The 18766-nt window shown below is 41.8% G+C and overlaps 2 protein-coding genes across 3 annotated transcripts in view; one reads left to right on the top strand and one right to left on the bottom strand.

Moving 5' to 3' along the window:
- Window positions 1–4640: 4640 nt before the first annotated feature.
- Window positions 4641–18576, top strand: TRMT61B (tRNA methyltransferase 61B). Of its 2 annotated transcripts, none has more exons than XM_032301372.1 (7): window positions 4641–5372; window positions 10128–10230; window positions 12168–12358; window positions 15584–15675; window positions 16759–16985; window positions 17991–18068; window positions 18154–18576. In XM_032301372.1, exons 1-7 carry the CDS (start codon window positions 4674–4676, stop codon window positions 18195–18197), a joined length of 1434 nt encoding a protein of 477 aa, XP_032157263.1. In that variant the 5' UTR covers window positions 4641–4673; the 3' UTR covers window positions 18198–18576. The 2 variants fall into 2 exon arrangements, with proteins under 2 accessions (XP_032157263.1, XP_032157264.1); XM_032301373.1 differs by having other exon boundaries at window positions 16759–16958; window positions 18154–18382.
- SPDYA (speedy/RINGO cell cycle regulator family member A) overlaps window positions 17806–18766 on the bottom strand; it is a 41686-nt gene continuing 40725 nt past the window's right edge. The window contains exon 6 of the mRNA XM_032301374.1: window positions 17806–18545. Coding sequence (XP_032157265.1) covers window positions 18454–18545 — 92 coding nt within the window. The 3' untranslated portion in view covers window positions 17806–18453. The remainder of the gene's footprint in view (window positions 18546–18766) is intronic.

The following is an 18766-nucleotide window of genomic DNA, read 5'->3' as shown; positions in this document are numbered from 1 at the left end:
TTGTATCAACACAAAAATTACAAGAAAGTCTTTTTTGATGCCCCCCCAACCACAAGCCCCACCTGCTTAGGGAATAATTGTCTGAGTCAGCACTATGTACATTGCAATCATTTCATTTCCCACCCTGCATTAAAAGAGCCTGTTCCCGAGCCACTCATACCAGTGGTAGCTAGCACACTCAATACCTGAGTGGGTCATCTTTTTTTAAATCAACCTCTTTTTCTATAAAGCAAAAATATTTTTAGTAATAATCACAACATGAAACAAATAATAATAAAGATCATGAAAGAAACACATTGTAATGTTCTTTTATTAAATTTCACATTTGAAGCCCTGCCAGTTAAAAAAAAACATAAATTAATAATAGATATCATAGCACAAAAAAGTGGGTTAATATTTTTTAATTATATTGAAACATTTTTACAATATAGTGAGACCTCTTCTCTACAAGAAAAATAAATAAATAAAAGTTAGCCACGGCCAGGTGCGGTGGCTTACAGATGTAATCCCAGCACTTTGGGAGACGCAGGCGGGTAGATCATCTTGGCTCACTGCAACCTCCGCCTCCCAGGTTCAAGTGATTCTTGTGCCTCGGCCTCCTGAGTACCTGGGATTACAAGTGCCCACCACCATGCCTGGCTAAATGGTAGATTGTAAGAGCGTCGTGAGTATTTTTTTTTTTTAGTATAGACAGGGTTTCACCATATTGGCCAGGCTGGTCTCAAACTCCTGACCTCAGGTGATCCACCTGCCTCGTCCTCCCAAAGTGCTGGGTTTACAGGTGTGAGCCACGCGCCCATTCAACAATTTATTTTACATTAAACAACATATATACAAATAGTTAAGAAAAGTTTTAAAGATAAATTTGTCAGATTCATACAAATCCTGTTTCTCAAAAATTTTAGTAATTGTAATACTGTCTATGCCTTTGTTTCTTTGAGTCGCTAGGTAACTTACAGAAGTCTCTATGGTTAAAATATTTTAACTGCAAATAAAAACACCAAACAGCCACAGTATGACAGGATGAAAATACCTCAAATTCTGCTGCTTCTTTATAATTGATGTGTTATTATTGCTTATTTTAAACCTCCTGTTTTAACACTGGCATATATAGTAACATAGGGGTACTATGAAGTGTGTCCATAGCAAGCTCAAATGATTCTGAAACTTTAGGAATTTAAAAAAGAACTTTTGGAACTGCATCCACAGGGTCAGGGCCACCCTGCCCGGCTGCAGCAGTATCTTTCTTAGCCTTATAATGTAAGCTTGGGCCAGGTGCGGTAACTCACGCCTATAACCCCAGCACTCTGGGAGGCCAAGGTGGGCAAATCACCTGAGGTCGAGTTCAAGACCAGCCTGGGCAACATGGCGAAACCCCATCTCTACTAAAAATACAAAAATTAGCCAGCTGTGGTGGCCCACGTCCGTAATCCCAGCTACTCGGGAGGCTGAGGCAGGAGAATCGCCTGAACCATGGAAACAGAGGTTGCAGCAAGCTGAGATTGTTCCATTGCCCTCCAGACTGGGCAACAAGAGCAAAATCAGTCTCAAAAATAAATAAATAAATAAATAAACAATAACTTGATGATTTATCACTAATTCATCTTCAAGATAATAGTTTCAGAGTGCAGGTTGACAATTTCACAGGGAAAACACAAGGAAAGAACAGCCAGAAATAGGCATACATAGTGACTTCTTTTTTGACTTAAATGCTTTCAGAGCATTGAAATTATGAATAAATATTATTTTCCAAAATATACTAATGCATTTCATTAGATGTGTATAAAACAAAATACTTATAACATTGTGGCAGTTATTCAAACAATGGAAAGTGATGTCATTTTCCATTTATAGTTTATTTTAAAAATCAAAGATATGTAAATTTAATTCCCATATTTTGTTAGTGTATCTTCTTTTTTCCAATTCCTGCTCCTTTGAAATAACAGCTAAGTATCATCCGATAATACTTAAGAAATAATAAAGTAGGACCCGGTGCCATAAGCTTATTAAAAAAAAAAAAGAAATAATAAAGTAGGTATGATAAATTTTAAAACCACCATAGGGCTCAGGGTTCAGGAGATTCCGGCTCAGACCCATATTTGGCAGTGATAATCTCCTTAATTTCAAGAATTTTATAACCAAAAATGACTTTTTGGTTATAGAAAGCCTATCACAAGAAAAAGTAGTGAGAAAAGCCAACGACTCTAGAAAACATTGGTCATGAGAACTTTTCCTAAAGTGAGACATGCAGTTGGGGTGTGGAGGGAGCAGTTTCTTTATTCATTTTCGAATTAGAAGGGAGAAATCTGGCCCAGTGCGGTGATGCACACCTGTAATTGGAGCACTTTGGGAGGCTGAGGTGGGTGGATCACCTGAGGTCAAGAGTTTGAGACTAGCCTGGCCAATATGGTGAAACCCCATCTCTACTAAAAATACAAAAGTTAGCTGGGCATGGTGGTGCATACCTGTACTTCCAGCTACTCGGGAGACTGAGACAGGAGAATTGCTTGAAGCGGGGAGGCAAAGGTTGCAGTAAGCCGAGATCATGCCACTGCACTCCATCCTGGGCAACAGAGTGAGACTCTGTCTCAAAAAAAGAAAGAAAGGAAAGAAAAAAAAGAAGGGAGAAATCCTGTTGATGGAGTTTATGGTGGCTGATGTTCTAGACAGTACCAATTAGAAAGTATTTATGTCTTAGAAACTAATAATGACTGGGCACCATGGACACTTTGGGAGGCCGAGGAGGGCAGATCACAAGATCACGAGGTTAGGAGTTTGAGGCCAACCTGGCCAACATGGTGAAACCCTGTCTCTACTAAAAATACAAAAATTAGCCAGGTGTGGTTGCGGGCGCCTGTAATCCCAGCTACTCGGGAGGCTAAGGCAGGAGAATAGCTTGAACCGGGAGGCAGAAGTTGCCGTGAGCCCAGATGGCACCACTGCACTCCAGCCTGAGCAACAGAGGGAGACTCCATCTCAAAAAAAAAAAAAACACACACACACACAACTATATATATAGTCGCTCAGGCTGGAGTGCAATGTAATGAATATATATATATTTGGAATTTAAGTTCAACTGTACTGTTGACCAGTCTTTCCAAACCGTGTTACAGTACAAAGGGCATGGGCTGCTGAACCAGACTACCCAAATAGGAAACTCTGCCATGCCACTAGTCAGCTATGGATCTTGACCAACTTATTATTATTATTTATCTTTTTTTTTTGTAGATGGCAATCTCCCTATATTGCACAGGCGGACCTTGAACTCCTGGGATCAAGCAATCCGTCGGCCTAGGCCTCCCAAAGTGTTGGGGTTACAGGTGTGAGCCAACATGCCTGTTTGCCCAAATTATTTAATTTCCCTGGGCTAGTTCTTTTACTCATAAAGTGGCTTTGCTACTGAATTGTAACAGACTCTCCATAAACTTTTGCCCAGTAAACCAATGTCCAGCAAAGAGGCTAGTGAATTTTTTTTTTTTTTTTTTTTTTTTTTTTTTTGAGACAGAGTTTTGCTGTGCCACACAGGCTGGAGTGCAAAGGTGGTTCCATCTTGGCTAACTGCAAACTCCGCCTCCAGGTTTCAAGCTATTCTCGTCCCTCAGCCTCTCTTGTAGCTGGTATTACAGGCATGCACCATCGCTCCAGACTAATTTTTTCCCCCGCGGGATGGATTCTCTGTTGCCGAGGCTGGAGTGCAATGGTGTGATCTTGGCTCACTACAACGTCTGCCTCCTGGGTTCAAGCGATTCTCCTGCCTCAGTCTCCCGAGTAGCTGAGATTACAGGCGCAAGCCACCACGCTCAGCTAATTTTTGTATTTTTAGTAGAGACGGGCTTTCACCATGTTGGCCAGGCTGGACTCGAACACCTGACATCAAGTGATCCGCCTGCCTAGACCTTCCAAAATGCTGGGAAGCTAGTGATATTTTTAATGTTAAATAACTTTGGACTCCAAAAGTATCTGTTTCCATTTTAAGCCGCTTCTATTTAGTTTTGGGAGGTAAACTAGTTATATTTTAATAATAAAAACATCTATTACATAAGCACATAGTGAATACTCGAATCGACCTTCCCGGACTCGAGTGTGAGGGGTGGGTGAGGGGACCGGCAGGTGTTCACTGCCCCGTCTAAAAGGACTTGGGGCTGGGGGATGTCCCGGTCAACTGGGAGAGGAGAGCCGGTCAGCGAGTAGCCCGTCCCACGCCGTCTGTCAAATGCATGTCGGGGTTAGCCCTACTCAAACATCTTGGGGGTGACTAGGTAACTTCCGTGTTCAAGAACACAGCGAGCTAAGCCTGGGACTTCACAAGTTTGCACAGCGCTTTGGCAAGTTTTGTCTCTCAATCTTCCGGTCCCAGAGCGAACCGGGAGGACGTCTGTTAGCGGTAAATTCTTCTCTCTGCCCACATTCCCAAAGGGAACACGGGCGCCTGAGCACGAGGACTTACTCCTTGAATGGTCACTAACCCGCGACTCCCGCGCCCCCCGCAACTCCCCCCGCCCCTGCTCGACTAGGCGGACCGCTCCCTTCGCGACGCAGGCGCAGTCGCGGAGCTGTAGAGCCCTGCGCAACTGTAGGAGCCTCGGGCTGCTGCGCCGTGCGCGCGACGGGGAAAGGAGTGGTCGCGCGGGGGCCTGCGTCACTCGTCTGCGACGGCGCCTGCGCGAAACAGTATGCTGATGGCGGGGCGTTGCGGTCCCGTCTTGCTATCCCTGCGGCAGGGTCTCGGAACCAATTCATTCCTGCGCGGCCTGGGGCAAGAGCCCTTCAAGGGAACTCGGTCACTCTGTTGCAGGTCCTCGCCTAGAGATCTGAGAGATAGAGAAAGAGAGCACGAGGCGGCACAGAGGAAAGCCCCAGGAGCAGACTGTTGCCCATCCCTCCCTCTGACCATCTCGGACATTGGGACTGGATGTCTTTCGTCAGTGGAAAGCCTCAGACTTCCGACGCCGCGGGAAGAGTCATCCCCTCAAGAGCGCGAGGACTCGAGCGGAGACCAGGGCCGGTGGGGTCCTGCACACCAGGGATCGGAAGATCCCTCGATGCTCTCGCAGGCCCAGTGCGCTGCCGAGGTCGAAGAGCCTTGTGTCTCCCCTTCTTGTTCAGCTTCCAGAGAGAGACCCTTTCAGGCTGGGGAACTGATTTTAGCTGAGACTGGGGAGAGAGACACACAATTTAAGAAATTATTTAGGTTGAGCAACGTCGGACTCTTAAATAGTAACTGGGGGGCAGTCCCGTTCAGCAAGATCGTGGGGAAGTTCCCTGGCCAGATACTGAGGAGTTCCTCCGGTAAGCAGTTCATACTGAGGAGGCCAGCATTAGAAGACTATATATTATTGATGAAAAGAGGGGCTGCCATAACGTACCCAAAGGTAATGCGATGGAGGTAAGGTGTGTATTGGTTCCAGGAGGAGCAAAGACAGATGCAGTACTCAGTCCTGATCAGTGTACTCAAAGGACATCTCAGAACGTTTGGATTTTTTAAATTATACTTAACCTTTTAAAATAAACCAATGGATATAACTTTTACATATCACGATGAAAATTAGAATTAGCAAACACCTAGATTTTAATTTTAACTGGGAGTCTCGATTCCCTTATTTGTAAAATGGGGGTAATATCTCAACTTTCTGTTAGTGTGATGTGAACTCAGTAGGTACATAATAAGCACTAATTTTGTTCCCCGTTACTCAGGACTCAAGAGAATGCTGAACTCTTAGAGAACAATTTTGTAACGCTATTATGGTGATATTTTAATCATATTCAGTAAGGCATGTTACGAGAGTGTATTTTATCAACAATAGATACGTTATGGTGCTTTTCTTGTTAGGGAAGAAATAGAGTTTTGTATTAAAATAGCTAACAGTCAACACTAAACATAAAATGACTATTCTTTATTAAAAAGTTAACTGCCTAGAGCCTACTTTCAGTCTTTTTTGAGACAGGTTCTCACTGTCATACAGGCTGGAGTGCAGTGTCTTGATCTTGGCTCACTGCAATCTCTGCCTCCCGGGTTCAAGCAATTCTCCCACCACAGCCTCCTGAGTACCTAGGACTATAGGCGTGTGCCACCACACCGGGCTAATTTTTGTAGAGACAGGGTTTCTCCATCTTGCCTAGGCTGGTCTCCAACTCCTGATTTCAAGTGATCCGCCCACCTCAGTCTCCCAAAGTGCTGGGATTACAGGCGAGAGCCACCGTGCCCAGCCCTAGTTTGAAGTTTATGATAATCATCTATTGCTAGCAGTTTGTTTCAATCCTTAGTCATAGTTACAGTCCTTGAGTAGAATGTTCCTGTGTAACACAACTCTCCCTCCTTCTCCAGATCAGGATTCATTTATTATTTATTCAGCAAATAATTGACTGCCTTCCATATTCCAGGCACTATTTAGGGAGGTATAGTGTTGAACTGCAGTCCTTGCTCTCAACGTAGACCTTACACTCTCGAAGGGGTGACAACAAACAAATGAAAGAATAAGGTCATTTTCAGTAGTATTAAGTGTCACGAAGACAAATAACATTAACAATCACATCGTTTTGGGTGACCTGGGGTAGGAACAAAATTATGTCAGGTGAGTAGAGATGGTTGCTAAGGAGGTACATTTGATAGGAAACCTAAATAAGGAAGAGCTTGCCTTGTAAAGATCGAGGAACAGAATTGTTCTTGCAAAGGGAGGAATACTGCAGCATTCTTCTTGTGCCTGAGTGGGTCAGGTGAGGGACCCAGTATGAGGTGTGGTTGGATTATTTTTTTCCGTTTGTAGTGAAGGACCATTAGAAGGTTCTGAGTAGGAATCCAGTCTGTATTTTAAAAGGTGTACCCAGGGACTAAGAAAACTTAGGTGGCTGAGGTATCATAAGCTTTTTTGTCTTTAAAGACAGGGTCTCGCTGTGTCACCCAGGCTGTGTGTAGTGGCTCAATCACCTCTTACTGTGTAGCCTTGACCTCCTGGCCTCAAGCAGTCTTCCCACCTCAGCCTCCTGAGTAGCTGGGAGCACAGGTGCATGTCACTATGCCTAGCTAATCAAAAAATATATTTTTTTGTAGAGTTAGGGTCGCCCTAATTTGCTCAGACTGGTCTCAAACTTCTCTAGGCTCAAAGGATCCTCCCTTGAGGGTGCTGGGATTACAGGTGAGAACGACTGCTCCTGGCCATGGTATCATAGCTCTTGAAGAAAACTAAAAGACTTCTGTAATTTTATCTTGCTTCCCCATGTCTGCTTTCTCCCCGTTAGACAAAATCAAGAGAGATTAGTTATATTTCATGAAGTTATAAATATACATCTTTAATGTACTTTCTGCCTTTCCATTTGTCACAGATAAAATTCAACTCTAAGGAAGAATTTAAGTACTGAATTTGCTAGGTGCTGACTTCTCTTTGTGGCCTCCAAATAGGCTGCAGATAGTTTTAACTTCAACTTTTACAACTTTGAAATGCTTAAGAGAATACCTGTACTGATTTTTAAAAACTGATCACCCTGTAATCCCATCTTAGTATTAAAAATATGACCAGAGGCTGAGTGCAATGGTTCACGCTTGTAATCTCAGCATTTTGGGAGGCTGAGGCAGGATGATAATTTGAACCTGAAAGTTTGAGACCAGCCGGGGCAACATAGGAAGACCTTGTCTTTAGAAAAAATAAAAAATTAGCCAGTGTGATGGCACACACCTGTTGTCCTAGCTACACAGGAGGCTGATACGGGAGGATCGCTTGAGCCCAGGAGTTTGAGGCTGCAGTGAGCCATGATCTTGCCACTGCACTCCAACCTGGGCAACAGTGTAAGCCCCTGTCTCAAAAAAAATGTTGGGGGGTAGGTGTAGTCACTCACACCTATACTATCAGTGCTTTGTGAGGCCAAGGCAGGAGGATTGCTGGAGGCTGTGAGTTCAGGACTAACCTGGCCAATATAGCAGATCCCCATCTCTATAAAAAGTAAAAATTTTAAAATTAGACCGGCATGGTGGTAAATACCTGTGGTGTCAGCTACTTGGGAGGCTGAGGTGGGAGAATTGCTTGAGCCCAGAAGTTCGAGGATGCAGCGAGCTACTGTTGCACCGCTGCACTCCAGTCTGGACAGCAGAGCGAGACCCTGTCATCAAAATCATTTTTAAAATAAATTTTAGGCTGGGCACAGTGCCTCACGCCTGTAGTCCCGGCATTTTGGGAGGCTGAGGTGGGTGGATCACGAGGTCAGGTAATTGAGACCAGCCTGGCTAACATGGTAAAACCCCGTCTCTATCTAAAAATGTAAAAAATTAGCCGGGCGTGGTGACATGTGCCTACAGTCCCAGCTACTCAGGAGGCTGAGGCAGGAGAATCGCTTAAACCCAGGAGGTGGAGGTTGCAGTAAGCCAAGACCGCACCATTGCACTCTAGCCTGGGCAACAGAGTTAGACTCTGTCTCAAAAAAAATTTTTTTTTAATTTAAAAAACAGCTGTTATTACTGTCATCCATGATATTCCTGTTGTGTTAACAAAAACAATTCTTCCAATTATGTTTGGCAAACGGGTCCTCTGATCTACTTCTAGCATAGTCTCTTTTTTTTTTCTTATATAGCAAGGCTCCCTTACCCCTAGGTGGAGGATTGGTACCAGTGCGTGGCCTGTAACAGGGAACTGGGCCACACAGCAGGTTAGCAGTGGGTAGTCAGCATTACCACCTAAGCTCCATCTCTTGTCAGATCAGCCATGGAATTACATTCTCATAGGAGTGCAAACTCTGTTGTGAACTGCACACGAGAGGGATCTGGGTTGCACACTTCTTATGACAAACTAATGCCTGATGATCTGAGGTGGAACAATCTTCATCTGTGGAAAAATTGTCTTCCACGAAACGAGTCCCTAGTGCCAAAAAGGTGGGGACCACTGCTATATAGTGTCTTCATTCTAAATTAGAGGTTCATCATTTGGCCAGGCACGGTGGCTCATACCTGTAATCCCAGCACTTTGGGAGTGTGAGGCGGGCAGATCACCTGAAGTCAGGAGTTCGAGACCAGCCTGGCCAACATGGTGAAACCCCATCTCCAGTCAAAATACAAAAATTAGCCAGGCGTGGTGGCAGGTGCCTGTAATCCCAGCTACTCAGGAGGCTGAGGCAGGAGAATCGCTTGAACCCAGGAATTGGAGGTTGCAGTGAGCTGAGAACACTCCACTGTACTCCAGCCTGGGCGACAGAGCAAGACTCCGTCTCATAAATAAATATACAAATAAATAGGAAGTACATAATTTTATGCAGAGATTATATAGTATATTCTTTTTTTTTTTTTTTTTTTTTTTTTTTTTTTTTTTGGAGACGGAGTTTCACTCTTGTTACCCAGGCTGGAGTGCAATGGCGCGATCTCGGCTCACCGCAACCTCCGCCTCCTGGGTTCAGGCGATTCTCCTGCCTCAGCCTCCTGAGTCGCTGGGATTACAGGCACGCGCCACCATGCCCAGCTAATTTTTTGTATTTTTAGTAGAGACGGGGTTTCACCATGTTGACCAGGATGGTCTCGATCTCTTGACCTCGTGATCCACCCGCCTCGGCCTCCCAAAGTGCTGGGATTACAGGCTTGAGCCACCGCGCCCGGCCTTATATAGTATATTCTTAACTTGAAAAATCAAGAGGTCTTCCTGCCTCTTGATTTTTCTCCAGTAGATCCTATATTTCTTCTGCCAGATTAATTCTCATAAAATGCCATTTATATCACCTCAGTGACATATCCCATTTGCTTACAGGGCTGAGTTCTAATGCCTTGTACTGGCATTTAGTTCTCTCCCTATCTCTCCTGAGATGAACAAACTGGGCTCATTCTACATCTGCTCTGTTTAAAGCTGTTTTTACCTTGTGGTTGTTCCCATAAATTGTCTACTCTTTGTCTTTAAATTTGGCCGTCCTGCTGCTTTCTCCTTCCTCTGAGCGCTTCCTGAACTTATTGTCTGTAATTTTGGTATTATTCTGAAGTGTTGCATTATTTGTTAATTGATTCTTGGATCTCTCATTTCGTTAAGCAAAATATACCCTCTGTAGGCAGGTCCAGAGCCTAATTTGTTTTTCACTCCCTTCTTCATTTTCCCCAGTGTAAGATAAGGTGCTTAGTACATATTTATTGGTCTCTGAGTCACCCATACTGTTTTCAATCATAGGATATTAATATGATTCTCTCAATGATGGATATCAACCCAGGTGATACTGTTTTGGAAGCTGGCTCAGGCTCTGGTGGAATGAGCTTATTTTTATCCAAAGCAGGTAAGAGATTGGATTGAGCTGAATCTCGATAACAAAGAAAATATTCAATTTATTCATTCATAATAACAGAAAGTTATAAGGATATTTGGGAAAATACCTAATACTGAGATAGCATTCTCCTAAAAACTGAATGTAAGCAACTGTTTTTTTTTATTATTATTATTAAGATGGGGTTTTACCATGTTGGTCAGGCTGGTCTTGAACTCCTGACCTCAGGTGATCTGCCCGCCTTGGCCTCCAAAGTGCTTGGATTACAGGCGTGAGCCACCACGCCCGGCCGCAACTGTCTTTCTTTCCATTTTGTACATTTATTCCAGTCAGTCTCTCTCTTTTCTTTTTTTTTTTTTTTTAAATGAAGTCTCCCTCTGTTATTCAGGCTGGAGTGCAGTGGCACAATCTCGGCTCATGGCAACCTCCACCTCCCGGGTTCAAGTGATTCTCCTCCTCCCTCAGCCTCCTGAGTAGCTGGAATTACAGGTGTATACCACCACGCCTGGCTAAGTTTTTGTATTTTTAGTAGAGACGGGTTTCACCATGTTGGTCAGGCTGGTCTCAAACTCCTGACCTTGTGATCTGCCCACCTTGGCCTCCCAAAGTACTGGGATTACAGTATGAGCCACCGTGTCCGGCCCTTCCAGTCAGTCTCTTTCTAATCCTCCCTCCGTTTTCTTTGCTCTGTCTTGTTTCCTCCATGCTCTCTAATGCTGCTGCTTTTTTCTTAAGTATACTTTTTATTGGAATATAACATAGCTACAGAAAAGTGTGCAGATCATAAGTGTATACCTCAATGAATCTTTGTATAGTGACCACTCATGTACTTATTACCCAGATCAAGGTAAGGAGTGTCCCTGCCCCACAGACGCCTCCTTATGTCCCCTCCCATAATAAAGAAATGCAAGTTAAAAACTACATTAAAAGGCTGACTGTGGTGGCTCATGTCTGTAATCCCAGCACTTTGGGAGGCCGAGGCAGGCAGATTGCTTGAGCTTATGAGTTTGAGACCAGCCCAGGCTACATGACGAAAACCTATCTCTACCAAAAATATAAAAAAATTAGCTGGGTGTGGTGGGGCATACCTGTTGTCCCAGCTCCCCAGGAGGCTGACGTGGGAGGATTGCTTGAGCTTGGGAGGCAGAGCTTGCAGTGAGCTGTGATTCCACTACCACACTCTAACCTGGGTGACTGCGTGAGACCTTGTCTCAAGAAAAAATGAAACAAAACTCAAAAATCTACATTAAAAATGTAAACTTTATTCACTTTTTAGATTGACACAGATAAAAAGTTCAATAACTCTTTGTCAGGAAGAGTATAGAGATATAGGCATTCTAATGCATTGCTGGTTGGCATATAAGTTGATACCACTTATGTGGAGGACAATTTAATATTATATGAATAGCTTCACATACCCCTTGAGCCAGCAATTCCATTTTTAGGACTTTATCCTGTAGAGATATACTGGCTTGATACAAAGACTTAGGTACAAGAATTTTCATTGTAGTATTGTTGTATTAGCATATGACTAGAAACAAGCTAAATGTTCATCATAGCCATACCCTGGAATATAATGGCTGTTAAAAAGAATGCAAATGTTTAAAAAAAGAATGCAGTACATCTAGAATGGCTGAAATGACACTAGTAAGTAAGAAGGAAGGTACAAGACAGTGTGTATAATACACCACAATGTGTATTAAAAACAGAGAGAGATACTCGCATGCTTGTATGGGCAGTGACCATCATGGGAGGGGTAAATAACTGGTAATGTGGTTGCCTCTGAAGAGGGAGATTAATTGGGGATCAGGGATGGGAGGAAGACTCGTAACACTGAACTATTTGAATTTTTTTTTCAACGTACATGTAGTACCTTTGCAAAATAAATTTTTGACACTTTTTAATAAAATGATTAATACTATGAAATATCAAATTATTTTTTACTTAAGTTGGATCACAAGGACGAGTCATAAGTTTTGAGGTACGAAAAGACCACCATAATCTGGCTAAGAAGAATTACAAACACTGGCGTGATTCATGGAAATTAAGTCATGTAGAAGAGTGGCCAGACAATGTGGATTTTATTCATAAGGATTTCTCAAGAGCGGCTGAAGACATAAAATCTTTAACATTTGACGCAGTAAGTTTTCTAACATGGGTCCTGTGTTATTACTTTAACTGCAAAGAAAATAGGGGTCAGGCTTCTTTTGTATGGGCAAAGGTCTTCTTTCATTTGCTTCATGTCTGTCTCTAGGGATGGAAAGAATATTTTTGTTTCATGCCTTTTAATCTCATGGTGGAATTTGGGGCAGAGAGACATACTAAGTTAGCAAGTTGGGTGATAGAATTATCAATAAATGTGGGATAACGACCAAAAACTACGACCAAAGGCAAGTTGAGCACCATGAACCTCAGCCTTCCCAGGATAAAGAAATTGTACTTCATGGCTCCTATGATATCAGTTTCAGAAAAAAAAGAAAAAGAAATCGTACTCTGGAAGCAGCATTGGAAGCATATTGAACCCAGCACCTCACCTGAATTGTGAGATTTTGGGGAAATAAGTAGGTTCCATTTGACAGGAAATAGGCAGAAGGCTTTAGACAGGTAAAGTCAGGATGTAAGGGCAGTGTGTTCATTGAAGATGTTGAGGACAGAGGTGTTTGTCGTGAACAAAGCTCCAGAAAGTGGAGCAGAGAGATTGTGAGGAAGAGAAATAGCAGGAGGTTGACTTAGGGAAAAGAAGTAGAGTAGATGAAGGTAAAAAGATAGATGACAAGAGGCCAGGCGTGGTGGCTCACACCTGTAATCCCACACTTTGGGAGGCCGAGGCAGGTGGATCACCTGAGGTCGGAGGTTCAAGACCACCCTGACCAACATTCTCTACTAAAAATACAAAATTAGCTGGGCGTGGTGGCACATGCCTGTAATCCCAGCTACTCGGAAAGCTGAGGCAGGAGAATCGCTTGAACCCAGGAGGCGGAGGTTGCAGTGAACCGAGATTGTGCCGTTGCTTTCCAGCCTAAGCCACAAGGGTGAAACTTCATCTCAAAAAGGAAAAAAAAAGATAGATGGCAAGCTGTGATCAAACATGGTGGAGATCTGACACATGGAGGTATTTGCTGGCTTCAGAGTTTCAGAATTCCAGTGTAAGTTGCCCTGTCTTTAGTGATGCCACTTCACAGTTCTTAGCTTTACACTATGGACTGAAGCCTTGGTCAGGAGTCTTCCTTGCTTTCCTTCATTGGCCCCTGGAAGGGTGGTGGACTATTTTGGTGAGAAATGAAGCAAAGTTCAAAGAGGAGAGAAAATCTTTTTTTTTTTTTTTTTTTTTTGGGAGACAGAGTCTCATTCTTGCTCAGACTGGATACAGTGGCACAGTCTCTTCTCACTGCAACCTCCGCCTCCCAGGTTCAAGCAATTATCCTGCCTCAGCCTCCCAAGTAGCTGGGATTACAGATGCATGCCACCATGGCCAGCTAATTTTTGTATTTTTAGTAGAGATGGGGTTTTACCTTGTTGACCAGGCTGGTCTTGAACTCCTAACCTCAGGTAATCTGCCTGCCTCAGTCTCCCAAAGTGCTGGGATTACAGGTGTGAACCACTGTGCCTAGCCACGAAAATGATTTTTATCAACACTGACTTCTAGCTCTGATATAACTAAAGCCTATAGTTTTAGTGGTACAGCTTACTGGACACAAAGACCTCAGTTCTTTTTTCTCATCTTTGGGTTGCGTGTTACAGCTTAATAAGAGGGAAAAGGCTCTGTTAGGTCATCCATAGGAATGTCAGAAGTACCTGGGAGATTAAGTTGGTCGTCAGAATTTTGCTTGATGAGCATGAAACACAACAAAGGATTTTAATGATATCATTGAAGCTTTGTAGAAGCCTGCTGAACCATTCCTGATCTAAAAAGAATACGCCTTTTTAGATTTATTCAGTTAATCTCTCTTGAATAATAGTGCCAGATGATTACTCAATATGAGGGAATAGAGAAGGAGGAGGGTGTCGGCCTCTGGGGGAGAGTTATATACTGTTAGGGCCAAAGAATTATACTTGGTGTTCATAAATATAATACAGAACTGTTAAATAGAAGCTAGATCATGAATAATTTCCTTAAGAACATTTCTAAAAATTGCACATTGGTAACAGTACTGCTTGTGGGTAGGTGTTTGATCAAAGATCAAAAGGCATATGTTAAACATCAATTTATTTTTACATTCCCACCATTTTTTTTTTAATTGCTCCCTTTGTCTACTTAATTCTTCTCCTAGCTGCCATCTCACCTCCTGGGCCTTCCCTCTTCTAATCCATTCCCCTCATCTCTAGATTAATCTTCCTAAAATATACTTCTGGGCTGGGTGTGGTGGCTCATGCCTGTAATTCCAGTACTCTGGGAGGCCAAGGTGGGCGGATCACCTGAGGTCAGGAGTTCGAAACCAGCCTGGCCAACATGGTGAAACCCCATCTCTACTAAAAATACAAAAATTAGCCAGGCTTGGTAGTGGGAGCCTGCAATCCCAGCCACTCAGGAGGCTGAGTCAGGAGAAATGCTTGAACCTGGGAGGTGGAGGTTCAAGTAAGCCAAGATCGTGCTACTGCACTTCAGCCTGGGCAACAAAGCAAGACTCCATCTCAAAAAAACAAAAAAGAAAAACCAAATATATATTCACAAATATATAAATTCACATTATCTTAAATGTTTTAACTTTTTATGTTATAATGGCATGTTTTACACTTCTCAATATTGATAATACAGGAATACAGGAATCTTTCTTTGGTTATATTCATATATACATACATAGCCAAATGAATATTTCCATATTAATATTGCCAGGTATAAGACATATCATTTTGATTTTTCAGTATGAAGTACTATGACAAATTGTTTTTTCTTCCCTGAGACAGGATCTCACTCTTGCCCAGGGTGGAGTGTGATGGGACAGTCATAAGTCACTATAGCCTCGAACTCCTGGGCTCCAGTGACCCTCCTGTCTCAGCTTCCTGAGTAGCTGGGACTGTGGGCTCCGCCACGGCACCCAGCTAATTTTTTTTTTTTTTTTTTTTGGTAGAGTCAGGGTCTCACTATTTTGCCTGGGCTGGTCTCAAACTCGGCCTCAAATGGATCCTCTTGCCTCAGCCTCCCAAAGTATTGGGATTATAGGCATGAGCCACTTGGCACAGCTGTATAATAACTAACATATCCTTTTGGGAATGGTAAAATGATAGTTAATAATACAACATTCTAAAAAATGAAATAATTTTGAGTAATTGCTTTCCAAAAGTGTGTCATTTCACCACAGTAAGAAAATTTATGCTTTAGTTAAACAGAATCAGACTGATTCAGTTCTCTTTTTCCCCCACACAGGTAGCTTTGGATATGTTAAATCCTCATGTTGCTTTGCCTGTTTTTTACCCACATCTTAAGCATGGTGGTGTATGTGCTGTATATCTAGCAAAGTGAGTAACAGAACTGTTTTTCTTTGCAATGTGACTTTTAAATGCACTTTTGCTGAAGTACCAAACTAAGATATTCTTTTTTTTTTGGAGACGGAGTCTTACTCTGTCACCCAGGCTGTAGTATGCAGTGGTATTATCTCGGCTCACTGCAGCCTCTGCCTCTTGGGTTCAAGCAATTATCCTTCCTCAGCCTCCCGAGTAGCTGGGATTATAGGCGCCCACCACCACACCCAGCTAAATTTTTGTATTTTTAGTAGAGATGGGGTTTCACCATGTTGGCCAGGCTGGTCTCAAACTCCTGACCTCAGGTGATCTGCCCATCCGCCTCCCAAAGTGCTGGGATTACAGGCATGAGCCACTGTGCCTAGCCAAAATATTCCTTTGTAACTGAATAAAGTGTATGTGGCATCTTTTAAAACTGTTATAAAATGACAAGTCCCAAGTTCGTTTATATTACTGCTTATTTTTAATTTTTTGGATTAATTATTTTATTTTTTCTGATACGGAGTTTTGCTTTGTCACCCAGACTGGAGTGTAGTGTTGTGATCTCGGCTTGCTGCAACCTCTGCCTCCCAGGTTCAGATGATTCTCTTGCCTCAGTCTCCGGAGTAGCTGAAATTACAGACACGTGCCACCACGCCTGGCTAATTTTTGTATTTTTAGTAGAGACAGGGTTTCGCCCTTTTGGCCAGGCTGGTCTCAAACTCCTGACCTCAAGTGATCCGCCTCAGCCTCCCAAAGTTCTGGCATTATGGGTCTGAGCCACCACACCCGACCCTATGTTACTGTTTAAATCATTCTTTACATAAATAGTAATATAAGATGCATATTTTCTTCTGATAATCTGGGAGAAAAGTTTTAAAAGTATAATGTGATTGATCAGTAATGTTATAGTCTCTGTATTCGTTTACTTGGAAATCTGTGAAAGTACTTATTTTGCCTTCCAACTTGCATATTTAAACCCTCTCCTGCCTTAATTTAACTATAGCATTTAAATTTGGACACAGGGTATAGGGAAGTTAAATAAATGTAATGTTATTATTTTAGTAGAAATGTAAAGTACATTTTTCACTTTTCTGAAAGCATCACACAGGTTATTGAACTTTTAGATGGAATTCGCATCTGTGAACTTGCTCTTTCGTGTGAAAAGATAAGTGAGGTCATTGTCAGAGATTGGTTGGTTTGCCTTGCAAAACAGAAAAATGGAATTTTAGCTCAAAGAGTAGAACCTGGAATCAACACAAATGCACAACTACATTCTCAAGAGAAAATTGGAGTTGAAGGTGAGCTGTTTGAAGAGGATGACGATGGTGAGCTTCAGTTTTACTTTATGCATGCAGTAATAAATGGAGAATGAGCTCCTGAGTATCCTGATGAATAGGTTATGAAAATATTCCTCAGTGATTTTCTATAGAAATTGAAGTGTGATATTTTTATTCTGCTAAAATATATAAGGGACAGAAAAATGACTTTTCCTGCCTTTTACATAAAACTCATACCTTTGAAGAATTGAGTTTTGTTTGTGGGTTTTTTTGTGGGGTTTTTTTTTTTTTTTTTTTTTTTTTGAGACAGAGTCTCACTCTGTCACCAGGATGGAGTCAGTGGCACGATCTCAGCTCACTGAAACGTCCACTTCCTGGGTTCAAGCAATTCTTCTGCCTCAGCCCCCTGAGTAGCTGGGACTACAGGCGCGCACCACACCCAGCTAATTTTTGTATTTTTAGTAGAGACGGGGTTTTGCCTTGTTGGTCAGACTGATCTTGAACGCCTGACCTCAGGTGATCCACCCGCCTTGCCCTCCTAAAGTGCTGGGATTACAGGTGTGAGCCACTGCACCAGGCCTAGGATTGAGCTTTTTATAGTATTCATATTTTACTTGTCACAAGGAGCTTGACTTGTGAAATAATTTAAATATGCTAAGGATGTTTTAAATTTAGATAAGTGATTATTACTGAAGGGAATGAATTTAATAGGACCTGACAGGCAAATAGCTAATATTCCAAAAAGCAACTTCTAAGATGCTGCTGGAATTCTTGAAAGAACTAAGTTTAGGTCTTCCTTGTATATAGAGATTTTTAGGCCATGAACATGTTTTCAAGTATCCATTGATTTATAATATGGGCTTATCCATTTGGTTATAAAATCATCTATATTTATTATATAATCATTGACAAATTGTTTCTGTATAGTAACTGGCAAAGTAGCTATGAGAGAAAAAACTTTATTATAAGAGAGTAATTCATATTTTAACAGTTTTTATGAAAACATTATAAAATATTTTATGTAGCTTATAGTACATATATTTTTTACAACAGAAGAATCACATTCTGATTTTCCATATGGATCATTTCCCTATATTGCTAGACCAGTACACTGGCAAGCTGGTCATACAGGTGAGTAATGTTTTCAGACCATATTAAATGGTGTTTTTTCTTCTAATTAATATAATGACTTTACGTTTTTCTTCTCTTAAATTAGCTTTCCTTGTCAAGTTGAGGAAGGTCAAACCACAACTTAACTGAGTACTCCAGATGACAGCAACTGACTTGAAGATGGAAAAGTATCAAAATAGAACTTTACATTGAAAATTACTACTTTCATAGATTGGTATTTTTAGCTATTACTATGACTTATATAACTTTTACATATAATTTTGAAAATAACAAAATAAAGATGTACAACATGGCAAAACTGCTTAAACATCCCATTTGACACTTGTCTTGCAGTTAGTTTGACATTTTGTAGTAAATGATTCCAGACTGGTTTAGTTGAGCCATCTCATTCTTCACTTCCTGTAAACCACTCCATAGATTTGTCTTTCTTCAAGAAATTAGTTTTTTTTCCTTTGTTTGATTGATGGTCATTGACTACTGAAATATAAAATATGCATTTAAAGATAAATTTTATGTATCTGTCCATTTTAAATACATGTTATAATGGCTTATATATGTCTTACAAAATAATAAGGAAATCTGGGTTACAGTAAATAATGGGAGGAAACTTAAGAATGATATAATCACCTTAAAAATTGTAACAAAAGATGTAACAGCTCTTGAATCTATTTTATTCCCTTCAGAGTTTTTTTAACCAG

The sequence above is a fragment of the Sapajus apella genome, unplaced genomic scaffold, assembly GCF_009761245.1.
Source record: "Sapajus apella isolate SASKATOON/1434 unplaced genomic scaffold, GSC_monkey_1.0 scaffold44, whole genome shotgun sequence".
Taxonomy (NCBI): Eukaryota; Metazoa; Chordata; class Mammalia; order Primates; family Cebidae; genus Sapajus; species Sapajus apella.
The sequence above is the reverse complement of the archived record's forward strand: the minus strand, read 5'-3'. Positions and strand labels throughout refer to the sequence as shown.

Coding starts and splice junctions, on each gene's coding strand:
- TRMT61B (XM_032301372.1), top strand. CDS start 4,674: ATGCTGATGGCGGGGCGTTGCGGTCCCGTCTTGCTATCCCTGCGGCAG. Junction 12,359..15,583: donor AATCTTTAACATTTGACGCA/GTAAGTTTTCTA, acceptor TCCCCCACACAG/GTAGCTTTGGATATGTTAAA. Junction 15,676..16,758: donor TGTGCTGTATATCTAGCAAA/GTGAGTAACAGA, acceptor CTTTTCTGAAAG/CATCACACAGGTTATTGAAC.